The sequence below is a fragment of the Candoia aspera genome, chromosome 3 (assembly GCF_035149785.1).
Source record: "Candoia aspera isolate rCanAsp1 chromosome 3, rCanAsp1.hap2, whole genome shotgun sequence".
In the NCBI taxonomy this organism is placed as follows: Eukaryota; Metazoa; Chordata; class Lepidosauria; order Squamata; family Boidae; genus Candoia; species Candoia aspera.
This window is the reverse complement of record NC_086155.1, coordinates 89,871,684-89,883,757: the sequence shown is the minus strand read 5'-3', so window position 1 is coordinate 89,883,757 and position 12,074 is coordinate 89,871,684. Positions and strand designations below refer to the sequence as shown.

The window sequence follows — 12,074 nt, the reverse complement described above, 5'->3', positions numbered from 1 at the left end:
ACAGGAACTAACGAGTCCATAAAAAAGAAGAAACTCTAAACTTAAATGTGTTGGCCTCTCTCAAACCTGCTGTTAGCTGCAGGGGGGAAATTGCCTTTCCTTGTTCATTAGATATTTCAAGGCCAAAAAAAAAAAAATCTGCCTCTAGTGGCAGGAAATTGAAAAGCATGGTTTATAAAGTCTATTAAAAAGACAGATAGGAAATTCTTTCCTGTATTCTTTTGCTACCAAAATATATGCATATTAGGGCCAAATTACAAATTAGGTTATTTGTGTTTCAAAAGGCACCGCTTACACTGCCCATTTTTGTTCTAAAGAAAAAGCAGCTGAGGTGTCCTGATCCAGACCACGCTGCACACTTCCAGATCATGGATCTGTGTCAATTCCTGTCAGAAATCATATCCTCCCCGCTCCTGTAATTTACACCTGCAGATGTTGTTTACCACAGACTGCCTTTTGCTAGACAAATGGCAGCTGGGAGGGGCAAGCAGAGATTTTCCTCAGGAAACCAGTGTGGGGGTACTATCCAAATATATTTCAGGTGAAATATCTGCAGCTGTCTTTTCTTCTATACAAAATTGGCCAGTTTAAGGTTGTTCATTTTATTTAAAGTCACATGCACTGAACCCTTCAATTATATACGAAAATCTCTGAGAATAAATTTGTCTATGGGTGTTTTTGAGTTGAAAGCCAAGTTATTTATGTAGAACTCTGAAGGACTTACATCACATGGCTGCTCCTGGAGAATATTCCCATCCTGGCACTGTATGCTGAAAGAATGGCATGATTGTCAGTGCTGTGCCTGACATATGTGAGCTTTGCATCTCTTTTTGTTTAGTTAGCACTACAAGACTCTCTGACCAAAGTCAGATTCCTTCTGAGCTGTGTTGCCAGGATTGGGACTCAAAGCTAATACATTTTTACAGGCAGTAGCATCATTATTCTCAAACATGGAATGGTTTTCCAGATTAGCAGTTTCAACCATTGAAAGAAGTCTTATACTTAGTAGTGTGCAGGAGGTGGCTCCTCCCAGCTTACAAGAGCCTATTAAATTTTGAGGAATTTTGCAAGCTGTTTGAGAGGGGAGCTGAGCCCTGATGCCTAGTGCACCGATCAGCTGTTTGGCAGCCATCAGTGCGGAGGCCAGTTATACATTTATCGGCACACCGCTGCCTATATCTATTCTTTATCAAAACAGTGGTGGTCAGCTGGTCCTTCCATCACTGCTGTCTGTTACAGGATGTGATGCATGGGGATTCCATTTTGCCTACTCAAAACTCAGTCTTTTAATCTATACATAGCTTACTTTGGTTCCAGAGGATGGAAGTTTGGTATGAAAACCACTTCATGTAAGTGCAGTTGTAGTGGGGAGCAGCTGGTCTTAAGCCAGTCTTGGGTGCCCAGAGGGAGTCATCTGACCTCTGAGAGCCAATAGAGGAGAAGAAGGAGGTTCTGTCAGGTTTTGGGAGGGGGGAAGAGTTTTGGGGTCTTTTGGTGAGAGAGTTGGCTGGAATCCTGGAGGAGGGGTGACCTCAGGCAAGGCTGGAAATTGCATTACTTGACTGCAGTTAGAACTGCATTAACTTTTTCTTTTGCATTTTATGTCTTTTTAACTATGTGTTAGGCATGTAGGACCTTCTCTTTTTGCGGGGTACCTTTAATAAAGTTGATTTTTAAAAAAATCTTGGAGTTGACTGGAGACCTTCTAGCACCTGCCTCAGCTTGGCTGAGCTACAGACTGTCCAAAACTTTTTGTTTATTTTTCCTTTCTGTAGTTAGCTAGACCCAGGTGGGCTGAGGATTTCCCCTTCAATCCTCCCCTGGTTCCCCCAGAGGGCCGGGGTGGGAGTGAGAAACCAGTTGTAACTAAGGGGTGGTATCAGCAAAGGGACCTACTTTTCCAGTTGCTGTTCATTCCCACATGGGGAATTATCTCAGAAGTGAAGAGAAGGGCTGGTTAAATCCTGAGGATATCTTTCCTTATAACAGCAGTAGAAATTCCCTGCTTTCTACCAGTCCATATTCTGCTGATTGTTGGGTGACAACAGAATCATATGATTCAACCCAGGCTAGATTATATCACTTTTAATATGCATGTGAGTTAGCATAGTTGTATGTCCCTATATATATGTGATTTCATACAGTTGCATGTACATACAGGGAAACACATGGAGACAGTTATAAATATAACATATATGTGCATGGATATGCATAACTGTTCCTTAATATAGACCAATGTTTCATAAACCTTTTGCTACTTCTCACTTTTAAAACTATTGGAGGACCCCAAAAGAGCTTTTGTTTTCCTGGGTTATATTTATTGATATTTACCATATTAAAAATTAAAATTGACATGTTTGTAAAATATTTATTTATTGAATCATGTAAGAATAACATTAAACCCATTAAATATTAACATAAATAAAATAATTTTCAGGAAAAAAACCCTGCATTCTTTTTAACAAATAAAAACTTATAATGAGAAGAGTGGCATTGTTTTAAATTTTTGCAAATATCTTCAAAATCTGGCAAATATTTTTGATTTTGCAGATGCCTGAGAGGGTCTTAGGGGACCCCAGGGGTCCTTGGACCACACTGCAAGAAACATTGATATACACTATGCTTTTGAGAGTCTGTATTAGCAGACTCTCAGAACATTATTGAAGCGTGCAGAAGAAAGATCAGGCTATAAGCCCAAAACCTCATTCCCCCCCCCCCCAATTTCAGGACATCTTCTGCAGATTTTGAAGTCTTAAGCATATACACATTTTCCACCAAAAACAGAATAGCTAAAAAACGTAATAGCTAACCTCTATGGGCTAAGGATGTAATTGCTATGAAATTTAATTCTCACTCTCTGGGAGTCCTAATCAAAACAAAGCAATATTAATATTTTTATATGCTTTTGAATTGTGCCAAGTTAATATTTAAGATTGGTCCTTGTTCTTTGTTGTTTTGTTTCTGATTTGGGCATTCTAAGCATGTAGTCAGCTATGTCAAAGAAAACAAATCAGAAAACAAATATTATTTATTGTAGGGTGTCTGGAAAATGAATTGGGGCAGTGGGAGGTTTGCCTGCTTTGCCTGCCTGCAGCAGATTCTAGAGCTAATGGGGGCTGCCCATTCATTATGATAACTGGCTCTGGAGATATCAATATCAATGCATTCAGATATCAAGAAGGTCAAGTATTCGTAATTCTAGAATTCTAGTATATTCTTTGCAGAGGTCTGGTAGACTTCTTTTTAGTGCACCTATATTCTACGAAATACTTTCAGAATTCTTCCATAGTTTTGTAATATGTGAGTGTCATCTGCTGCAGGAACATAATCCTGAGTGGCAGATGTGGCTGTTCCTGAGTAGGAAGTAGAAAGTAATACTAAGATATTCCATCCATTCACTGCCTGATAAATTCTAATAGAACTGTTCCTTGAACCATATGAATCAGTCCCAGGATGCAGTGGCTTTTCATGACAAGAATGTTTACTTCCCAGAAGTTTTTTTTTAAAAGAAAATATGTTCAGAAGATACAGATTTTCATTGTCATATCTGTGGTGTATGTATTTCTTTATTTTTTTTACTATATGGTATCATTTTGTTTTTGACTGCCAACATTTCTTAAAATGCAAAGTGCTACTGTCACAAATAAATACCTTCACATAATTCCATTCTATGCCAGTTATTCCAGATAAGTTCCAGTTTAGCAGGATGTCAGGTCAGAAGCTTAAGAAAGCCCTTGATCTCAAAGAACCTTTGGCAATCAGAAAAGGTAGTACTAAGCTGCATGGTTCAGAAGTGTGATTCCATGAAAGACAGCTCCTTCTATCTTATACTACAGAAGTGCTGAAAATTTAGGTACTTTCCAGGATTGATTGATTGATTAGCATATCAGTCCTGAAATAAACTGTTAATTCTTCTTTACATATTAGGGTTCCCCTGGTGAACGTGGCCCAGCAGGTACAGCAGGCCCAATTGGTTTACCAGGACGTCCTGGCCCTCAGGGTCCCCCGGGTCCTGCAGGAGAAAAGGGAGCTCCGGTGAGTAATTCTGAAGACAGCACATGTTAAGACTATTATATTACAAAACTTATTACTTTTCATATTTGCTAATGTTAGTTCTTCACACTCCAGTACTTTTCTATTGCATATGTGCCAGGCATATTCCTTTTCTACCATATTTACAACAGAGTTCTGCAAAAATTTAATTAAACTCTATGACATTTTGGTACACTTTATCAGACTCTTAAAACCTAGGGAAAGAGGTTAAGCAGAGCAGATAATTATGAACACCATAATGGCTGTGTTTGATTATAAAATATTTTGTTAAAATGTAGGTTTGTTTAAAACTTAGTGCCCTGTTCTATATTAATGTACCCATTTATTTTTTCCTTTCTTATCAGGTTCCATTACAGTTATTCCTACTGCATACTGTCTTTTTATTAGGTGTAGTTTGTAAGTGAAAATGTATATTGATAGATGAAAAGACTCTTAGAATTCAGCATAACAGATGCTTCATGTGAATCTTATGTTACAAATTCAGTGTCATCGAGATAAATGAATGCTTAATTATAACTTTAAAAATTGTGCCTTACATACTAAAACACTACGTAATGCTATTCTTTTTACTTCTTACAGAAAATTCCAGTATATCCCATAAGTAAAAAATATTAGCTAGGGCTCATCAAGCAAGCTCTCTGAGACCAAGAGGATCTTTGTTATTCTCTAAAAGCAGATCCATCTTTAGGCCAATCAGATTTTGAAATTAAGGAGAATCAAAACCACTTTATAGAATAGCTTAGGAAAAGAGTCAGTCTGCTTTTAAAATGTGTACAATTCTGTTGCAATACATGAGGGTGGAAAGAGACTTTATTTGACTGGTGCTAAAACTACTACAATGAAGTTTACTTTTCTGATACAGATCTTACCACTTAAACAACTTCTGAACTATTTGAATCTCATTTATGAAGGAACTTCCACTTTTGTGATATACATTTGTTCTCTCCCCCCAAAAGCCAAATCACATGACATTTTTGCCTCTGTCCATTTGTCAAAAATTCAGTAGGTCCAGATATCACTATCATGGGGAAGTCCATATTGTACCTTCCTGCTATATAACTGTTAAAAATGAGAAGCCTAAAAGGAATACCTGAAAAAGGTGATAACCTTAGTTCAGTACACAAACTTGGTTGAGTCAGATCCAAACTTTCAAATTCTGTTTATTCTTACTATTGGTTTTCATTTCAAACATCATTTTTTTTTACTCTATCCAATTTATGAAGGAATTTGTGAATGTTCATAAGCTGTTATTTTGAAATATTGAAAGAAATTATCCTTCACAACTGTTACATCAAGAGTTCCCTTAGTTCCATACCATTGTCTGAGAACTCAATACCAGCATAGTTGTCATGAGTAAGGATGGCGAGCAGGGGGCTCCCACCCAGACTGTCAAGCGCATGCGTAGCACTGAGGAACTGTTCAGCCATTCAAAGAGACACAGATCGGGACCGCCTTAACCTTTGGGGTTTATATGGCTGGGTTTTCCCACGCTTCCTCAGTTTGTTAGGATTCTTGTTAAGTACTACTAATAAATATTAGAGACCAAGTCATTGTCTCAGTGTGTTTCCTGGTAATCAGGACAATAGTGTTGTAAATTAAAAAAAAATGCAGAGGAAAGGGGGAAGTTTATACATGGCTATTTTGGGGAAGCAAGTACACTTTTTTTGTTATAACAGTTCTCTCAGTTCAGAGACTGAGCAGTAGTTTGGATTTCAGTACATAAGGAAAGGCAAACTATCCTTATGCACCAAAGAATATGTGAGGAGTCATTGGGTATGAGAATGGAATTGGGCCCAACGGCCTGGCTCTACATGCACTTTCTTGCCCCTTATTCTATACCATGGTCCCTCTGAACCTGAGTTCTGAGCTGGCAACTCAACATGGCAACTGGAAATCAAAGAGCTGGGCACGATGCAAGGATGACATAAAGATGTGGTCAGCAGGTGTAGCCACATCTCCCAGCACAGTGTGAACCCTTATGCATTCTTCAGAAGGTATGAAAAGACTATAGTCCCTCCAGAAACAGAGCATATGAAACTTAACCCAATAAGTTATTACCATATTTACTAACAAGACGACAAATGATTTCCTCCCAAATAATTACTTGACGGTGGGAACAGATCCCTTTACATTCTGTTGAAAATAAGCAAAAGAGCCAGAGCTGCAAACAGTTGCAGATCTTGTTGCTAAAAACATGATTTCTTTGAAATTAGCCATGACAGTGTCATATGGTTGAAGCAGATTGGCATTTATTCTGATACTGGAAGACTGGTTTAAGGGCAAAGGATAGGAAGATGGTGCATCCAACCCAGTACCTCAATAGAGATGAACAACCTGGGTCACAAAAGAATGGCTTGTACTGCTGGTCCCCCTGTTTTTCTAGCATCTGCTACCTGGGATAACTTCCTCATTCTGATAAACGATAGGACCATGCCCATCCTCGCATCTCAGATTCCTTAGAAAGCATGGCTGAATGAGGATAGTTTAACGTTTATTGCATATGCATTCAATTACATATACTTAGATTGGATTTAAGCAAAACTTTTGTTTATACGAAATGAAATCTAGACGCTTGTCTCCAGTCGTGATCCAGTGCCACCTTTTTGCTGGAGATATTTGCATATTGAGCATAAATGCCTGCAGGGAAAAGAGTAAGTGTGCATGAGGATATTCATGTTTTTGTTTCCACATGAGCCAGGACCATGAGGCTACTGTCCTGCAGATATTTGAATTCAGTATGTTGAAGAGCTATAGGAGATGAAGCCACTAGGCCAACAACAGTGGAGGAAGAGGGTTTGGAATTCATAAGATCAATAGAGCTAAACTTAGTGGGATTTCTATAGGAGTTAACATGACTTTACTTAGTACTGTTTAATTGTTCACATTGATTTCAGTGGGACTTTAATGCAATTCACTGATTCTGAAATGAATCCATTATCTGTGTTTGTACATTTAACTGGATCCTGCCACAATATGTTGCAGTGCAGAGTGCTCCTGTTCAGTGTTCCAGCCAGCTATGCTTTATTTCAGAATACTCCATTTCATGCCCCTTCCTGCTTTGCTGACATTGAACTAACTGCTTTATTTTGGTAACATTTATCTGATCAGCTATAAAATTGAAAAAAAAATGTATTTAGGGTTTGTTTGGTTGATGTTTTTTATTTCATATATTTTCATTTTGCTTTCTGTCTGTAATCTTTAGAAGCTATATTATTTGTATTCTCATTTCTGTTTCCTGGTCTATTATTTATAATGCACATACTATAAAGATGTATTGAAATTCTGAAATGCAGACAATGGTTACTGAGCAACTTAAACTATTTTGCAGTATAACATCCTGAATTCTGTAATTTATATGTATGAGTCCTTATCATGACTGAATGAACAAGGAAGGAAAATCTGAATGCTGTTGCTGAATTTGCTAAAATAAATCCATGGATAAAAACTTTTGGAAGGCTTATAGAACAAAGCTGAGGAAACCTGGAAATAATTCTGTTGCAACCAGTCCACAATTTTAAATTCTGTTCTTTGCTACTCACATACTCAGCTTAGGCAATTATAGCCAATCAAGCAAGTGCAAGTATAGAATCTGCCAAATACATCCAGATTGGAATTTCTCCTACATGCTCTTATTCTCCCTTTAAGACATTCATTGTTAGCTCTTTTTTGGTTGTTTCCCAGCTTCAGAGAAACAATCCGTGGTTGAATGGGCAACAGGACTTTTCAGGTGTGTGTCCTGTTTTCCAAATACACTCTCCTGGATACTTTACCTCCCACTATTTTGGCCCTCGCCTGAGATGCATTTATTTCTCAAATCTTTTAAATTAAGATTTCAGCTAGAGCAGTGCTAAATGTCTGCCTCCACCCTCTTTTGTGGAATGAATGCTCCTCTGAAACAGTAGAGGGATTCTTCATAAGGCTGGCTTTTTAAAGCTAATTTTCAAGGGGTTGGGTTACTGATCCTGACAAGGTGGTTCATGGTGTTTTATTTTTCCATTATTCTAAAACCCTTTGCCTTTACTTCATGCTTGGAAGGATTGAATAGAGAATTGTAAAACATTGCACCATTCACAAGGATTTTGTTGAAAGAAAAGTTGGCTGTAATACTTCAACTTTAAAAAGAAACCCTACTGATTGTTTGAAGCAGCACTAAAACATTTTTGTGATATTCTTCTCTCCAACATCAAATAAATAAAAAAATTAAGAATTGGCTATTCTGCATTTCTCATCCACCCAGAAAACTGTCAAATTTCACCAGGTCCTGAAGATTATTACAATCCAAGGGACCATTTAGATTCTACTCTTAAAACTGATGAATACATTAAACTAGGTAGAACATGTTTGCTTTATATATTCCAGGGAGCATAGCACTATTATCAAAAAAATTTAACATTTCACAACAGATACAAAGAAGAATTTTGGTACAAACTCTAATTGCTAGAAATGTCTGAAAATAAGTCAGCTTGGGAAGGCTGCTGTTGACCAGGGCTCCATTCAGTCCCTTGTTCACCAGGCTACTGTGACATTTCAGAATATTAACATGCTTAGTTGATGTATTTCCTTTAATTCAATATACTGCACTACCATTTTTCTTTTTTAAAAATTTCTTTATTAGTCATAAAAAAGAGCAAACAAACAAGCAAAACAAAAAAGATATTGATACAGAAATATAATAAAAAAGGAAGTACCAAGGTTGTACAGTTAGTGCTCAGTATATCTGATTAGAAATTAACCGTAAAAAACATTAAATTACATGTAAGTACATTAAAACCGCCCAGAGTCCCTCTGGTGGGAGGAGATGGGCGGTGACAAATCTGATAGATAAATAAATAAATAATTTTAACAATATAAGTAAGAATTTACATGTCTGAGCTAAGTACTCTGGCTTCTCTTCAGATCTTATAAATCTCCTTTTAGCACTACTAGTTATTTACCACTATAATATGAACCATGCCTTGCTTTTGGAAACAGGGTGAAAAAGGTCCTCAAGGACCAGCTGGACGTGATGGAATACAGGGGCCTGTTGGTCTTCCTGGCCCTGCAGGACCAGCTGGTTCTCCTGGAGAAGATGGTGACAAGGTCAGTTGACTGTCATTCTATATTTATCCAAAGGTTTGCTACACCAGCTTCCTTGACCTGGTGCCTTCCAAAGTCTGATTGCATCAAACCAGGCACTGGAGAAATGCTGAGTGGAAGAGGATACTTAATCTAGGTTACAAAATGTATTAGCTGACAGCTGTTCTTTTTATGGATTTCTACCTTATTAATATTCTTTTCAGTTGTTTTGCAAAGACTAGTAGGAAGCACAGCTGGATAGACCTTCTATCTGCAACTTGTCCAATACGTTAACAATACATTAGCAGCCACCTTTTTATTCACTGGCAAATTTTCAGTAATAGCATGACATGTTACATAGATGAAAGCTTAATTATATTACTATTAAGACATCATGTTTCAAGCCCCTTCTATATACTGGGTGGCGGTGGGGGGGGGGCAGATACAAGACACTCCTCTGTTGTCACAACATTTTGGGCCTGCTGTTTTCATAAGAAACATGCATTTTTAAAAACCCTGAATAGCCACCATGTAATGGGAGTGGTTAAGAAGTTAAGCTAATTATCTGTTGGTTCAGCTCCTGCTGCAGAAGAAACATAGTGAAGACAGATTTGCAACCTTTCCACCGTAATTGCAAGATAAGTGGTTTCTCATCAGCAGGACCTCCTGGATCCTGGGATTTTCTTCTTTTTTTCAGATTGCACCTTGCTACTATTTCCCCATCCTCCACTCCCACTACAAGGTGGCTATTCAGGGTTTTAAAAAATGCATGTTTCTTATTTAAAAAAAGAAATATAAAGCAAGAACAGGGAGTCAGCTAGATAACATTTTCTGCATTCTCCCATTAGCCAACTAGAGAGAAAGCTGACTAGTTTAAGGAGGGCAAGCACCACATAGTGGGGGTGAAAACACTGCTTATATTTGGGTGGGATGGTAATGCTGGTGGTCATATGGGCCTCAGATTAATAAATTGGGGTATATATCTCTCATTTACCCATGCATACTCCTTCTCAGTATGCTCAAAGATGGTGCACAGAACTTTTCAATGAACTATCATTTCTGATTCAATCTAAATGAGGAAAAATGTAGCTTCCAGCTTTGAAACAAACCAGCTAACTTCAAGTTATGGTTTATTGAATCTTGCATGTTCCAAAGCTGGTCATTTTAGATGAAGTGAGAATCTATTTTATTCAGGAACTTTTTCATTTATTCACAACTCAGAGAGGGGGTTATGTGTACTGGGCAAGGCATTTTTTGTATCTTGAGAGATGAATATCTGAATGCAAACTCAACATTTTTTTAATATGGTTGCTTATGATGTTTTTTGATAATGTTACACACAAAAGCAAGGATCTGTCCTTCAGTCAATCACCATTAGAGTAACTTTATACTGAAGGAGATGTGAGGGTAAAACAAAGGGAGAAGTTTCCTTATTTTAAAATTGAGTTAAAGTAAATTTCATCGCAAGAATGTTGCACTTGGAGCTTTAGCAGCCAATTTCTCTCCTAATCTCTCATACCAAAATGTGATTGATCAGCCCAAAATTGCCTTCCTCAGCCTGTCACTCAAAGGCAGAGAGAATAATGTGGTGACATTTGAAGGTATTTCAGTATTGACTACTGTTAACTCAGAAATGGGTCCTTTAAAGAGAAACATCACACCTTTCTTTTGATTACAGGGTGAAATTGGAGAACCAGGTCAAAAAGGGAGTAAAGGTGACAAGGGAGAAAATGTAAGTCTTTTCTGTTCTTTTCTTTCCTCTGGCTACTGCCTTTACTATATTGCTTTTTTATTGTTTGGCAATAAGGAAATGCATGAAAAAAATGCATCAAAAACCAGTATGCCAACAAGCAGGAAAGATGCCTATGTTTTGCAGAAAGATTCACATTTCTAATTAATAAAAGTAAGAAGAAGGTTTGGTATTCCTTGAAAATGCTTTTCAGTGATAGTTGTATTTCTTCAGTGTGGTCCAACTTCCATTTTCTCACCACTGTCCTTGACAGATGGTAGCTTCTTTTGCTCCATAACCCAACCTCTGTGTGGTTGCAGGTCTTCCTGAGCCTCGAAAACCTCAAAGTGTGTGTGTACAGAGAGACTGGGCTACCACCATTCCAAGAGACTTTTGTAATTGGTCATATTCTCAGATGAAGCCAGTTCTTTGCCCTGCTGCTGAAGTACCAAATATCTCTGGGCTTTCTGAACTTTGGAGCTAGGCAGATGAATATCTCCCCAAACTATCCCTGTGATTTCTCCTATTTTAACAAGAGAAATTCCTGCTGCTTGTCACACGATAAATACTATACATGGCACTTTACTTACCAGGATAAAAAGATCACATTACATTTTCTCCAATACTTAATGTGTCTTACTTCGTTTTAGACATTTAATAGATTGTGAAAACCTTTATTTTTGAAGGGCATTTTGATTGCCATAGCTAATTACTCTTGTTTGTATATGGCATTCCTTTTTTCTACTTATTATTGTTTTTAATAATTTTATCTGCTGTCACTGTATTTCACATTGTTTTCTATGAGTGCAAAATGTAGAAATATTTGGTGACAGCATACCTTATTACATTTTTAGTTTAGCTTTGTGATGGGCATCTTGATGATATGGGTTAAAGCAGTGGGTGGTGGTTTTAAAATATTTTCTTACAATTTATTTGTTATTGAAATGTTAAAGATTAGACTGTCTTCCTTTTCTCTTTTCTATATATGCTTACTATGCATTTATTATTATGGAAAAAGAAATGCATGGATGTTTGGAAATATTCCAAAAGTTAGTAACAGTAAGACTTTTTAGACAAATTTGACACAATTTAAATTCTGTTGTTCTCTGGCAAAATGGTTAAAAGACTTTTTAGTGAAATAAAACTTAAGAGGGATATGAAGTTTTGAAATCAAATTTTACTTTGAGAAGATCTATTAGAATATTTTAAATGAAATTGGCCTGGTTGCTACATGCAA

The 12,074-nt window shown here is 37.2% G+C and overlaps 1 protein-coding gene across 1 annotated transcript in view; it reads left to right on the top strand.

Annotated features, from left to right (window-relative positions):
* Positions 1–12,074, top strand: part of COL11A1 (collagen type XI alpha 1 chain) — a 256,753-nt gene that overhangs the window by 174,237 nt on the left and 70,442 nt on the right. Inside the window, exons 41-43 of the mRNA XM_063299875.1 lie at positions 3,928–4,035; positions 9,025–9,132; positions 10,787–10,840. Coding sequence (XP_063155945.1) covers positions 3,928–4,035; positions 9,025–9,132; positions 10,787–10,840 — 270 coding nt within the window. The remainder of the gene's footprint in view (positions 1–3,927; positions 4,036–9,024; positions 9,133–10,786; positions 10,841–12,074) is intronic.